At 48.6% G+C, this 15149-nt stretch overlaps 1 protein-coding gene across 1 annotated transcript in view; it reads right to left on the bottom strand.

Moving 5' to 3' along the window:
• OBSCN (obscurin, cytoskeletal calmodulin and titin-interacting RhoGEF) overlaps nucleotides 1–15149 on the bottom strand; it is a 287786-nt gene that overhangs the window by 214782 nt on the left and 57855 nt on the right. Inside the window, exons 11-15 of the mRNA XM_019507926.1 lie at nucleotides 14321–14596; nucleotides 9338–9613; nucleotides 8380–8655; nucleotides 4680–4955; nucleotides 1419–1694 (exon numbers count right to left, since the gene is read on the bottom strand). Of these exons, the coding sequence (XP_019363471.1) occupies nucleotides 1419–1694; nucleotides 4680–4955; nucleotides 8380–8655; nucleotides 9338–9613; nucleotides 14321–14596 (1380 nt within the window). The remainder of the gene's footprint in view (nucleotides 1–1418; nucleotides 1695–4679; nucleotides 4956–8379; nucleotides 8656–9337; nucleotides 9614–14320; nucleotides 14597–15149) is intronic.

Below are 15149 nucleotides of genomic sequence, written 5' to 3'. Positions count from 1 at the left end.
ACCCAGCTCAATGTGCTGCGGAGGGGCTGGCTGGGGCACGAGCTAGCCAGCAGGCAGCCCCTGCACTAAAGCACACTCATACCCCTGCCAGCACCATCAACATCTACACATGCATTGCTGTGCACTAAATAACACCACAATAGGATAGTACTTGTGTTTACAAGTACTTTCCTACACCAGTGTTTCTTAGGTTACTGCAGCCTCATAGGGCCACACATGTAGAAGCTGAGACTTTACCAAGGAGCTAATTAGTCAGCTCTGCAGTAAATGTCTCATGTAGATGCACCCAGGGATTTTGCAGCTGGAGCCAGGAGGAGTCCAGCTGAAAAAGTATAATGTGACTGTTTTGTAAAACTCAGTATTTGAGGCAACAAAAAAGCACAGCCTGAATTTGAATGCTGAGAGACACTTCAAGTTGCTTCCATCAGACATGGTTCACCCCCTCCCCTCCCACCATCCCCTATGGGGCAGAAACCTCAACTGGAATAAGCATCATTAACTTCATTCTACCATAATAAAAGCTGTGGCATTTCCAGCTGTGTGTCTGTCTGTCTGTAACGCTCCCAACCAACTCCACATGCATATGCATGGCCCGGAGCCTGAGGACAGGCAGCCGTAGAGGCAGAAGAGGAGCAGAGGTGGTTGGGGCCAAGATGTGTTTCCCACTGTGGGAAGTGTTGTGGGGAGACCCCCAGGGTGGGGGCTTGGCTTGCTGCCATGCGGGGGCGTGGCATGTGGGGGTGTGGGGGGGCATAACGCACTGCCGCAGGGTGCGGGGGATGCAGGCAGCGTTGGCTGGGTGGCATGTGGCCACAGGGTGGGGCACATCCCTCAGCCCGATCCCTGCATGCCCCCCCGCGGCCGTGCCACAAACCCCACCTGCACAGCCTCAACTCCCAGTGGTCATGCACCACACCACCCTGCACCCCCTGCGCCACATCCCAGGGCCACTCCCCGCATCCAGCGTGTACTCTCCATGCCATGCCCTGAGGCTGCATGTCACCCCACTCACAGCCATGCACCACACTGCACTGAGCACTGTGCACCACACCCCAGGGTTGCTGCCCGCACCATGAAGCCACAGCCGGCGGTTGTTCCCCCCACCATGGATGTTCCCCATGCTGCACCCTGAGTCTGTGCACCACATCCCCCCATGTGCCCTGCACCACACCCCGGATCCACTCCCTGCACCACACAGCTGGCGAGCACTTCCCGCAACATGGCCACTCCCTGTGCCACGCTCTGCAGCCACCCCCTCCACCCCCACACCCTGCACAGCCAGCCACCATGTCCCTCCATGAGCAGAGCACCAGGAAGGTGGGGTGGAGCAGGGCAGAACCCATAGCGGTAGAGGGAGCAGGGCAGTCTGTTTTCAGACTATGGCAATATTTTGGGGGATGGAGATGTGTCCTTCCCACCTGTGACATCAATCTTGAAGGTCAACTTCTGGCCTGCAGCCTCACAGGTGTATTCTCCAGCATCTTTCTTCTCCACCCCTTGCACAACCAGGCACCGGGATTTGCCCTCAGACTCCACCTTGAATTTCTTGCTGGCAGTGACCAGTTTTCCATCCTTGTACCACTTCACTTCAGTCTTGGCCTGGGCCACCTCGCAGCTTAGGGTGGCGCTGTCTGTGAGGGCGGCCTTTACCTCCTTCTGCACCTTCTCCTTATTTGCAAACACAATTTCGGGTTCTGATACAAGAGAACAATGCGGCTGAGTTATAACCAGAAACTTAAAGCTGCCAAAAGCAAAACAGTTCAATTCACATCTCTAATCTGACTGTTCACCCTTAAAATGGCCAAAACGTCATGTGAATCAGTTTCAGAGGTTTTTGTCCAATAAATTTTCTGGTTATTGTTTAACATATATTGTAAGAAAATCAAGGATCTATGTTAGCAAGTCAAAAACAGTTCATCACCATAACAGCGCTCATCCTAGACTCTCTCACGGCAACATAGAGCCAAGGTTTCATCTGGGTTAAATTCAGTGCAGGACTTTTTCTGCCTGCAGGGGGTTTTTTTATACAGCCCCTCTAAGAACTTCTTGTATAATCCCACCGTAAGTGCAGATATCCTAACACTCGCTGTTGTTATGGGCAGCAGGAATGGGGGCTGAGGCAGCGTGGGCACTAAGGCATATAGTTGACAGCCCAGAGGTTGCAAGTCCAAGGCCATGGCAGAAGTGTTTACAGGGCAGCCTGTCAGATTCCAATGAAATCTGTGAATTCTCCCAAAAACCTTGTCACAAGGACACAGGAAAGGAAGCAGCAGTAGCATTAAATTAGCACCTGCATTTCTGGCACCATGCAAACACATAGGAGGCAGCCCCTGCCACAAGGACTATCAAGAACTGGCAATAGACAGAGGGGAAAAGAGTCCCAGTCTCATACCCTCAACCAGGGATGGGCAAAATGGCAGGTTCAGCTGGCAGCTGGACTCCATTTCCCAGCAGCCCCTGCCTGCATTGCTGGGGCCAGCTTCCATAGAGATCCCAGCAGGGTCCTGGCATGATACCACGAGGCTGGGGTTTCTATGGAAACCAGCCCCAGCAGTGCTGGCAGGGTATGGCACATGGCGGGGAGCTGCTCCAGGCTTGGGGTTGGGATCTTACAGTGGTGACAGTGGTGCAGAGCCATGATCTGCTGCTGGCACACTGCTGCCCAGGGTGCAAGGGCTGCAGATCGTGGCTTTCGCTGGCTCCAGACCATGCTGTCATCACTGCAAGTTCCCAGCCCCTGAGCAGCATCCTGCCCAGCCATGTCTGCATGTCTTCATGCACTAGGCCTTCAAACAAATTAAGCTTTGGAGTCTTGTATCAGTGTTTGCACACACTAGGTTTTTGAACAAATTAAGCCCAGCCTGGGGCCAGTCTCCATGAAAACCCCGGCCCCATCCTGTCGTAGTATGACCACTGCCAGTGACACAGGCAGGGGCTGCTGGGAAATGGAGTTTGCCACGGGCTGGACTTTGCCCTCCCCTGCTCTAAATCCTAGCTCTGTAGTTCTCAACCTTTTTAGACTCAAGCCACTCCTCTGAAAATGTCAGCTCTTAGGTTTCACTTGTGACTATGGAAAAATAATAGAGAAATTGCTGTGCTGCAAAGAACTTAGAAAGTTTATGATGGGTCAGAGTGGTTTTCATATCGTGGATTCCTATTTGAAATCTCTGGGTTCATCTTGTTAATCATGTGTGTTTGCATACCTAACCATGCTAGTTTTGTGCAGAAGCCTGTGGCCCCCTTCAAAGGATCTCACAGCACCCCCGGCGCCAAAGCAGCCTGGTTAAGAATCACTGAACTAGATTAAACTAGTTCTGTGTCACTCAGTATAGATCAAGCTGTGAGCTTCAAGCATGACTCTTTAACTTCCCCTACTCACGCCTGCAAGTCCACACAGTTCTGGAAGGAGGCACCTTGCTACAGATAACACATGATCATTGTGGACTTTATCGCTGGTCCCCTGAGCAAGATCCACTATGCGGTGATTGAGTGCATGTGAAGTATAGCATCCAGGAGAGTGTGGGTCTAGGATGCATAGCAAAGCATCTAATACATAATGTAACCTGATGGAAACCTGGACTGAGGCAAGATGGGTAACGTAGCTCAATGATATTCAAAGCTAGATGGCACCTCTCCAGTCGTGGCTTCATTCGGGTAAGGCCAGGAAAGCTCATGGGATATAGGTGCCAGAGGATGCATCTACTGCGGAGTGCAGAGACAGACAGGTTCTTCAGGGCTCTTGGGTAAAGCCTGCATTCCTGCAGCCCTGAATGCTGACAAATGCATAGAGATGTTTTGCTGCACCCCATCCCTTCCCAGCTATGGTCCCATCAGGGGGTGAAGTCTTTTGGGGCAAACCAAGCTACATAGGCTGGTGTTTATCTATGCACCCAGCTTCATGCTGAGAATGAAATGCTTTTCTCCCAGAAGGCTACAATCACCAGTCTGTCTGCAGGAAAAGGATGGGTGAGCCGGGGTGGCAAAATCCACTTTTCTAACCCGGAGCTCCATAGTAAGTGCATCCTCTGGTATCTATTTCCCGGGAGGGCTCCTTCTGCCCTTATCCCTGGAAAGACACAATCTAGCTCTGAGTATCATTGCGAGATGTTACCCATCTTGCCTCAGTCCAGGCTCCCAGGCAGTTTCAGCACAGCTCACACACAGATAACACTCCAGGCCTCACCTTCTACCCCACCTGTGGTTGGTAGGGCACACTGAGCTCAAGTGAAGGCAATCCCTTGTCTCCCACACCAGGTCTCTGGGACCAACATAGAGAAATCTTTAGGGAGTGCAAACACCTCTGCATGGTACTTCACTACGGCCCAGGCCTGCAACCTCACTGGGGTTGCAACTAACATTTGTTCACCAACACTCTGGGTGAACCAACATACCTGTAAGAAAGGAGGGGTTGCTGCTTGTTCACAATAGGCTGGGCCCATTCCAGATAAGTTGAAGATAATCTTCCCTGACTTGAAGTACTTATAAACTACTAAAAACAATACACGGCTTCAAAAGTCCTCAACCCGTTTTTGCAGCAAAGCTATAGGAACCACAACTGATCCCTTTATTTGCTCCAACAAATGAAATTCCGGTGAACAAGATTCTTAAAATATAACATTTATTCAGTCTGCTCAACCTGCTAGGAAGAGGAAAAATAGAGGAAAACAGAGTTGTCTCACCTGTGACGCTGACCTGAAAAGTTAGTTTCTGGCCAGCTGCCTCACACGTGTATTCTCCAGCATCTTTCTTCTCCACCTCTTGCACGACCAGGTGCCGGGCTTTGCCCTCAGACTCCACCTTGAATTTCTTGCTGGTGGTGATCAGTTTTTTGTCCTTGTACCACTTCACTTCAGTCTCAGCTTGGCCCACCTCGCAGCTCAGGGTGGCGCTCTCCTTGAGGGCAGCCTTCACCTCCTTCTGCACCTTCTCCTTGTTTGCAAAGGCATCCTCAACTTCTGTAAGTGAAGAGAAAGCACAGAGTCAAGGAGTGATGCTTCCCTTTTGAGACGGTGGTTTTCAGATCCACAGCACCAGGTGAACCAGGCTCGGTCCTGGGGCCTGCGCTGTTCAATTTCTTCATCAGCGATCTGGATGATGGGGTGGAAAGTAACCTGTTTAAATTCGCTGATGACACCAAAATCTGGGGGGAGGTGAGCACGCTAGCAGGGAGGGAGAGATTGCAGAGGGATCTGGATAGGTTACAGGGGTGGGCTAACAGGAACAGGATGCGTTTTAATACGGACAAGTGCAGGGTGCTGCACTTGGGCAGTAGGAACCAGCAGCACACTTACACAATGGGGAACTCCCTACTTGAGAGCACGGAGGCAGAAAGAGATCTTGGAGTCATTATTGACTCCAAGATGAACATGGGCCGACAATGCGAGGTCATGGTTGGCAGGGCTAACCGGACCTTGTCGTGCATCCACAGGTGCATCTCGAGTAGAGCCAAGGAGGTGATCCTCCCCCTCTACGCGACGCTGGTCAGGCCACAGCTGGAGTATTGTGTCCAGTTCTGTGCGCCCCATTTCAAGAGGGATGTGGACAACATGGAGAGGGTCCAGAGGAGGGCCACCCGCATGATCCGGGGACAACAGGGCAGACCCTACAGTGAGAGACTGCGGGACCTGAACCTGTTCAGCCTCCACAAGAGAAGGCTGAGGGGGGACCTGGTGACTGTCTATAAACTCACTAGGGGGGACCAGAAGGGTTTGGGGGAGACGCTGTTTCCCCTAGCGCCCGCTGGCATAACAAGGAGTAATGGGCACAAGTTGATGGAGAGGAGGTATAGATTGGACATCCGCAAAAACTACTTCACAGTTAGGGCGGCTAGGAGCTGGAACCAACTTCCAAGGGAAGTGGTGCTGGCCCCTACCCTGGGGGTCTTTAAGAAGAGGCTGGATGCCTACCTGGCTGGACTTGTTTGAGTCCCGTTTCTCTTTTTGGGGTTTTTTGTTGTTCTCCCGCCCTGGCGGGGGGTCGGGCTAGAAGATCTACTAGGTCCCTTCCGACCCTTAATCTATGAATCTATGAATCTAAACCTGTGATAAACAAATCCATGGCCAGCAGTACAAGTGTTATAAAGACTGGAATCAGTAAAGAGTTCACAATGGCTGATTTAATGGATGACCTGGAGATAAAAATCTGTCCTAGGATGTCCTGAGCCAGAACAGCCACAAGTGAGAACCATCTATCCTGGCAAACAAACATACACACACATATACACAGACACACATACACATACATGCACACACCAGTTTCTCAGGTCTATCCTTTATTATTTAAACACAGCCAGGACATTGTCATTTCCATCTTCATTATCATTTAGATTTATATCCTGCCCTATCCAGAAACAATAAGAGGCTTAGAACAAAACACCCTTGAGTGTAGGTTGGATCCAAATCTACATGTCACTGGATCTCTGGATAAAAATGACCTCAAGTTTTGTAAAAGTCTGGATGTGAACACACGTCCTTGTATCCAAGCCACATCATCTCTGCAGCAAAGCCATAAAGACAACTGATCCTTCAAAACATAAGAGGATCCCATCCCACCAGGTGGCTGGATCACAAAGAACAAGTTTGCAAGGTCTTTAAACCTTCATGCTTCATGGCAGGAGCCAAATACCTAGTAATAGGAGTCAAAAGGCCTAGGATGTCCCATAATCATTTGCTTTGAGCTTTCCTGCAGTTTCCTTCGAAGCAGCTGGTGCTGCTTATTGGTACAGCCAAGCTAGTGGACATAAGGTGCCTGTACACACCACGGGTTTTAATCCTCATTAAATTAAATAGGTTTATAAAATTTAAACTTGTTTATTTTGGAGTGTCGCATCAGTGTTTGCATGCACTAGGCTTTCAAACAAATTAAGCTTTGAAGCATCAGTGTTTGCATACGTTAGGTTTTCAAAATAAACTCAGTCTCCAGCAAGTGCCTCAGGAAAGTGGGATGGTCCAGCATTGCCACCCCCCACAGCCTGGGGGTCTCTACCCCATACCCCATGCCCCATGCCCATGCCTGTGCCCGTGCTGCAGGGAGCTGGCAAACCACACAAGAAAAGAAAAAGTGGAACCAATTTGAAAGCAAAATCAATTTGAACAGGTGAACTACAAAAAAGTCACAGCCATCTGGTAGACAAAGAGGCTCATTTCATGTCTCTGAGTGCCTTTGTGTTTGCACGCAATTAATCCATGGATGCAACACTTTAATTCCTGGTGAGCCAAACTAAACTACATCTGAGGAGTTTTAGTTTAATGCACCAGAAAGACTTTTAAAGTAGCCAGAAATCCAGCTCATGCAAACAGTCATGCAGTTGCAGAGCAAGAAAGGGCAAAAAATGTGGCAAGTACAAAGGCCCTAGGAGGCTTATGAGTCTGAGGGAGAAGCTACATATTACATGCAGCCCATAGTCAATCAGTGGAAAGTGAAGCAGTGTTAAGGTTGGAACGTGCTGTGAGCAGTTGCATTTTAAATGTTAATACAATCTCTTGCCTGCACAGCTCTGACTTGGCACTAGCAGGGTGGCAGGAAGGGGCGAGGCTACAGTGTTATGTCACAGCTGTAGAGTGCTTTCAGGGGCCTGATCATGTGAAAAAAGTAGCCTATGTAAGTGCCCTCAGAGGGCACTTAGCATGAGCTAATGAGCCTTAACGTACAGATGGTGATGCTCACGATTTAAGTGCCCTTGGCATGGCCTAAATGTAATGTATAACTTCACCATGAGCCAGTATGGCAAATGATATAGCTGTATCACAGCTGTGTAAAAAAAGGCCCAAGACATCTCAGCCTCCTAAAATGTACCCAGGGGGCTCATCCAAAACCCACTAGAGTCAATGGGAATTTCAGAATGCAAAGTTAAAACCCATTTAACTTACTCCTCCTGGGCTAGATTCCTACCTGGTACAAATCAGTACCAATACAACCGTTCAGTGCTTCTCAGCCTTTTCAGATTCAGTGCATCCCTTGATAGACATGAGGCACCCCTCCAAAGAGGTCAGATCTTAGTTTTCACTTGCTTTTTGACTACCAAAAAAGAATAGAGCAACTCTTCTGCTGCTCAGAGACCATGATGGGTCAGCATACTTTAACACTATCAATGCCTAGTGGAAATTTCTGGGTTTATCTTGTGAATCATGCTTGCACACCTAGCATTGTGTGGCACTCCACGGCACCCCTGAAAGGATCTCCGGGCACTCTGGGATGCCACAGCACCATGGTTGAGGATCACTGCACTATTTAGAGATGCAGCCCAGGAGTCTTTAGGTCAACTTTCCAGAGCATAAAAGGAAACATAATGTGCATGAACTCAGAATATTCAAAAGAGAAAAATTCAACAATCAGCCCCAGTTCAGCATGTTAACAAAAACAAGACTCTCTCTCTCCCACCTGTGACGATAACCTTGAAGGTCAGTTTTTGGCCCACAGCCTCACAGGTGTATTCTCCAGCATCTTTCTTTTCCACCTGCTCCACAACCAGGCGCCTGGATTTGCCTTCGGACTCCACCTTGAATTTCTTGCTGGCGGTCACCAGTTTCCCATCCTTGCACCACTTCACTTCGGTCTTGGCCTGGGCCACCTCGCAGCTTAGGGTGGCGCTCTGCTTGAGGGTGGCCTTCACCTCCTTCTGCACCTTCTCCTTGTTTGCAAACACATCCTTATGCTCTGCAGGGGGAAAGGGGAGTTTAGGATTTTCTACACGCATTGTCTTATAGATATAGCACAGCGCTGGGCAGGGAGAAGCTTCAGTCCTAAGAAACCATTAGCCACAAGCCTTCTGTGGCTCCCGATATAATTGCAAATTCAACTTTAACCTTCATAATGCCTCTAGGGCACCTCCCTTAAAATAAACCAGCCCAAATGCTTACGTTCAACCTCTTGTAATTCCTCAGGAGAGCCACATGCCATCTGTGCAAGAATATTTCACCTCTGTCTTCCTTTTACTTTACTTATTAGACACCGTCTTTTGCACAAACTTTCCTGCCTGGTCATTTTAATTTCCTTTTCAAGATTACTGTTTGCTTTAAAGTAAACGATGGCATTAAAAGGAAGACAGGGAGGCCCTGCTGGCTGCCATGAAGATGTCCATAATGCCAACACCACCTGGAAGTTTCGATGCTAATGGTGGAAAACACACACCATGAAACAGAATCAGCAGCTATTGTTTTTTGGTAGCATATCTGATTACTCCATTAGTTTCTTCCTAATTTGGAGGCAAAACCCCAAATCTCTTCAAAAGTCTTCTGGCCTCTGATTGGACAAACCAGAAGAACATGCATTTTATGCTAGAAGGCTTTGGCCACCAATAGCAGCAAATGGGCTGATGAAAAGAAATAGCTTCTCCCACCTGTGACCGTGACCTTAAAGGTTAGTTTCTGGCCGGCCGCCTCACAGGTGTATTCTCCAGCATCTTTCTTCTCCACCTCTTGCACGACCAGGCTCCGGGATTTGCCCTTGGACTCCACCTTGAATTTCTTGCTGGCGGTCACCAGTTTCCCATCCTTGCACCACTTCACTTCGGTCTTGGCCTGGGCCACCTCGCAGCTTAGGGTGGCGCTCTCCTTGAGGGCAGCCTTCACCTCCATCTGCACTTTCTCCTTGTTTGCAAACACCTCTTCAACTTCTGCAATGGGGAGAATTCAAGTTAAAAACCCAGAAGGAACAAATGTATTGTGGCCAATGGATCGTTGCAAGCCTTTACCGCAATCGATCTCCATGATCATTCATGTCAGAAAGCTCTGCTTTACTTATACGTTCCCAACCGCATTAACAGCATCGTATAAATGCATCCTGGTCATTTGGGTTCTCTTTTTAGGTAGGCAACCTGGCTTATTTTTGAGTTTCTACTACCCGTACTTCAAAACAACTTTTTTTTTGTTTTTTCCAGGCTGAACATCTGGTAATGACACCTATTTGTCCTTTTGGGGAGTAGGTCACCCCTACTGCAACTAGAGAAAAACAGAACCAGAAAAAAAATCAGTCTGGAAGGGACTTCAGGAGTCATCTAGGCCGAGCACCTACTCGGGGTAGGATCATCCCTGTCTAAAACCACGCTGAACAACTATTTGTCTAACCTGCATGGAAAAACTTCCAATAACAGAGACTGTACAACCTCTTTAAGTAATTTATTGCAGTGCTTAACCACCCAGAGTTAAAATATTCATCCTAAATGTCCCTTGTTGCAATTCTGCAATTCCAGCCCATCACTACTTGTCCTGTGGACGCAGAGAACAATTGATCACTCTCTTCTTTATAACATCCCTCTGTATTTGAAGATTGTCAGCAAATCCCCCCTCCGTCTTCCCTTCTCCAGACTATATCATCCTAAAACTTGCAACATTGCCTCATAAAGCATATCCACAGTCCATTAGCGTGCCTGTTCAACCAATTCAAGAAATTCCTTCTGACCTTAAAATCTGGGACATTCAACATACATAGCACCTCAATAGCACAGCAGGAGATTTTACCTTCCTGCACCTAAGACGTGCATTGGAGGTATTTAAAACCCACTGACAGCAAAAGTAACACTTTTGTATTTCGGTCTCAGCAAATGAACCAGCATTGAAAGATACCATATCCAACACATGATAAAAAGCATGTATCCATGTAAAAGGTAATGATTTGCCACCTTGCTAACTAATGACTAGCAAGTCTACCATATTTCCTGCTTGAGGGAAAAAAATATCTTTATTCTCGAACATTGCATTAAATGTAGTGGGAAGTCCGTTTTGTTTTTCTTGATTTGCTACATTCATGAACATATACATGATTCCCCTTTTACACCACTGCAAAGCCGAAGCAATTGTGTCGAAGCCAAAAGATTTACACTCAAGTAAAATGGGATGTATTTGAGAGGAGCTTCAGGTAATAGGTATTATGGGGTTGAGGTTTAAACACTGGCCTCCATTCTTCTACAAACTGTTTGCCCCTACAAGTCATCGCAGGTGCCCCTTTGGGTCATTCAGAGTAAGTCAAAGCTGCAATGAAGAGGTGTGAAGATATACCCGAGATAAATGTAATCTAGTTCAATTAAGTGACAAGAGCTAGGAAGCAGCAGCAGCCTGGACTCGGCACACGTGACAAGCCCATTTTGGAGCAGGGTACCTACTAAGGGGCTTAGAGCAATGACATTCAAGCCTCTGTGCCCCGTATCAGTGGTGGCTATGTTAAAGCTAGCTCAGGTATGTCTACACCAGCTGCTGACACACAGTATGGACATAGCCTTGGACTCGTACTATCATTTATAGGCACGGCTAGGATTGGTCGTCTCAAAAAATTAAAGAGGATCCAAACTCTTTGCATTCAAAATTGCAATCGCCAAACAAAAGGCAGCCCAGTTTAGGATAACCCAAATTATGAATTTGTTCTGCAGAAACATGGTTCTATGAATCAAATGAATTGTGAAATAGCTTGCATAATTGGGTCAGAGCGGTACGAACAACAGACTAATCATTTTATTCTGTTTTTTTCCCCACCTTTTAACATTAATCCCGGTTTATATTATGAGGAAATGGAAGAACTATTTTGATTGGCTGAATTATGCTGATTGGTACTTTGCTACTCTGGTAGGATCAAGTTTATCCCACAAGTGACTTCATTCCCTGCAGCAGATTTACAGTACAAGTGAATACGACCCTTAGAAGATAAATATAGACACAAATATTTCTAAGTTCATTTAGAGCAGTGGCGCGTCACCTATCCAACCCCCAGACTGGATGGGTGGTGCGGGGTTGGTCTGCGGGCCGGATCTGGTCTGTGGGGTCAGTCTACGGGTCTCAGCTTGGGGTTGGTACACAGGTGCAATGCTGTGTGCTGGATGCAGCGGCAGAGCAGGCACATCTGCCAGCCTGGTCCCATCCCCTGTGCAATGACGTGTGCATGGAGCCGTGTCATCCAGCCCCTGGAGCTCCCCGAGGGTCCGGACGTGTAGTGGTGGTGGTGTTAGTGGCCACAGCTCTGGGATCTGCTGTGGCAATTAATCTTGCCTTTGCTCCCCTGCTGCCGGGGAGCCCTGCGGGCTGGATGGTATAGGATGGTATACAGGTGGGATGTGGTATAGGCCAGATCCAACCCCCGGGTGAGAGTTGAGTGCCACTGATTCAGATCTTCAATTTAAATGGTAATTATAGGTAAACACACTGGACAAAACTCTTAGCTGGTATTGAACATGAGGCAGCTCCAGTGAAGTTAGCAGACACCAACTCCAAAACATATATGAATGCAATGGCAACAGAATAAATTAAGAGCCAGAAAGGCACTGAACTTCTGGATAATCTCGTAAGATGAGGATTTCAGCAACAAATAACCCAGGTGCTGAAAAAATACCGACCGATTCCTTCTGCCTTTCAAGGCTGGAGCAGTTTTCCACTGAGCTGCTGGACTTGCATGATACGACATGTTGGAGCATAAGTGACAAACAGCCACAACTACCGGATAAGCATTCTCCTGACGGGTGGGGAATGGCTATGGCAATATCATGTGTAGTTAGGAAGTAATTTATTTTGATAAAGTCCTGGAAATATCTGGTCCCTTATGCCAGCAGGCCCTTGCCCGCTCTTTTTTGGTGATAGTCTCAGAACTATTCTGCGGCTTTGCATCAGCAGTTGAAGATAACCTCATCCTACTTTCTTTGTCAATGGAGGGCAGAGATGTCCCGTGCAAGGACAGCATTTCTGTTGGAGAAGATGAAAGCACACAGAGTACCTCCATGGGCATGGGAGGAACAGCACCGATGGCAAGCATTACAAAGGAACAGCACTCAAGGTGCACCCTGTCTCAGCCTCTGATCCCTAGTAGATGAGGAATCAGGTGGCCAATGGCCTCCCAGTGTCACAGCTCCTTTGGGAGCGCCATGGCAAGGTGCTCCCTGCCTGCCTGGCTGCAGCGGGGCACAACTCTGCACCCCCACACCCACTGCTGCCAGGTGGGCAGGAGATGCCATGGTGGCACAGGGCTCCCAGTGGCAGCATCCACCCCTGGTCCATGCACAAATTTTGGGGGCACGTGCCTGCCATGCCCCTGCCACGGAAGAGCACAGTGGTGGGGAGCCATCTCCCCATCGCTGCCCCGCGGACGAGCTGCTCGTGGCTCCATCCCACTCCCCAGCCGGGCCCTGCAACCACACATTCCCACTCCAGGCCTGGATCCCAAGCCCCAGGCTCCACGCAGCACCCCCAACCCCAGTCCAGCCCTACTGCCTCCCTCGCTATGGGGGTCTCAATCTCCCCCTCCCTCCCTTGCTATGGGCATCTCAATCTCTCCCCCCAATTTACCTGTGGGAAGCTGCAGGAGCTACCTGGCTCTGCATGTGCGCATGCACGTGGCACCCCCGATCGCCCTCCTCCCACTCCCACCAGCCCCTTGCAAGCTGGAACTCTGCCAGCCTGCAAAGGGAAACCTACTGCTTCCGTGTTTTTCTCCTTTGAAAGAGAAAATCTGCATTTTTTTCCTTAAAAAGATAAAACTAGCTTTATTTTTCTCCTTAAAATGAGAAATATCTACATTTTTCTGCATTTTGCCATAGCAAACGGAAAACCCGGATCCCTAATAACAACTAAGGCTATGTATACACTTGACAGCTAGGGATGACCTTAAAACTGTACTCAAGCCCATGACTGTTGGCCATCTCACTGAAAGCCCCTAAGTTTGATCCCTAGTAACTATCCAGCCCAGCCCAGAGCTCTACTCAAGGAATATAAAGCAGAAAGATGGCTTTGACACCAGCTACAAAGTAAGGCATAGATATGAGAATGGATTACGTGGTAGTTTATATGGCTCAGGCTGGTTGAGAGTGGTGACAGCAAAGTTGATCCTAGCTATCGGGGTAGATATGCCTCAACTTGAGAACAAGACACTATTGAAAGAAAAAACAAAATCTGCTGGCATCACTACTTGTTATGCCAAGAGCAGAGCTGGTGCCATGCAGCCACCTCCTTCAGACCCTCCCTGCACCACCGATCCATCTAGGGAACACTAAATACCAATCTTCCTGAATTCAAGACATATTGGGAAAGCCAGATGAAAGGGTAGTCATTACAACACAATGTTCAACATAGTCCTAGCTGGATCTGTATTCGTTTTACAAAGACGTGATAACTTCTCAAGTGGAAGAGAAGCACTGCACCTGTTCTAGCGTCAGAGCCTGAGCCGAGGGACACCCGGTGCCTCCACGCCGCCGGCAGGTCTCCAATGTCCTCTGCTGCCCCAACAGCTGTATAGCTCAGAGCAGCCTGAGAAGCAGATGAACTATTCCCTTCTGTCATTTCACTTGAAAGCATGAGCAAAACACATGAAGACAAAGCCCAGAAATGTAAAACACTGTCCTGCCCACCTGTGACGATGACCTTGAAGGTCAGCTTCTGGCCGGCCGCCTCACAGGTGTATTCTCCAGCATCTTTCTTCTCCACCTCTTGCACGACCAGACGCCGGGATTTGCCCTCGGACTCCACCTTGAATTTCTTGCTGGCAGTCACCAGTTTCCCGTCCTTGCACCACTTCACTTCGGTCTTGGCCTGGGCCACCTCGCAGCTTAGGGTGGCGCTCTGCTTGAGGGTGGCCTTCACCTCCGTCTGCACCTTCTCCTTGTTTGCAAACACCTCTTCTGTCTCTGTCAAATGGCAATGAAGCATCAAAAACCAAACTCAGGTACACCGTTGAGCAATTTCTTATTGCACGGAGCTTGTGCGACACCTGCCCCTGCCTCCCCCATATTAGCTAAACCCCTAACAAACATCTTCACCACGCCCCTCTGAGATAGGTAAGCATCCTTATTCATATATTACAGATAGTGAAGGGAGACGCAGAAAGGTGACTTTCCCCAAGTCCTATGGGAACTGCATGATTTGGAGCAAAGACTACAACCTGGGTCCTCCGCATCTCGTGTATGAGCCCAAACCATTGGTCTATCAATTTTTCTCCCCGCTTAGATCTGGTGCCTCTCTCCGTCTCAGCCCTGCACCCCAACGCTGAAAGTTTCTGGGTGTAATTCTCCTTCCAAGTACTAGATTGGCAGAAAAATGTTGGATTTTGCTCAATTGTTGTTTCTTTACTGTAACAGAGAGTCAGAAGTCCTGTTACTTTAACAGTGGAGCTGCCTAAGGTATGGCCCTAAGCGGGTGAAGACAGCTGAAGCTGGGCTAGCTGCAGGGAAGTAGGCAGCC

The sequence above is a fragment of the Gavialis gangeticus genome, unplaced genomic scaffold, assembly GCF_001723915.1.
Source record: "Gavialis gangeticus isolate Ggan-Ray unplaced genomic scaffold, GavGan_comp1, whole genome shotgun sequence".
NCBI classification, from domain to species: Eukaryota; Metazoa; Chordata; order Crocodylia; family Gavialidae; genus Gavialis; species Gavialis gangeticus.
Note: the sequence above shows the minus strand (reverse complement) of the source record. Positions and strands in the feature narration are given on the sequence as shown.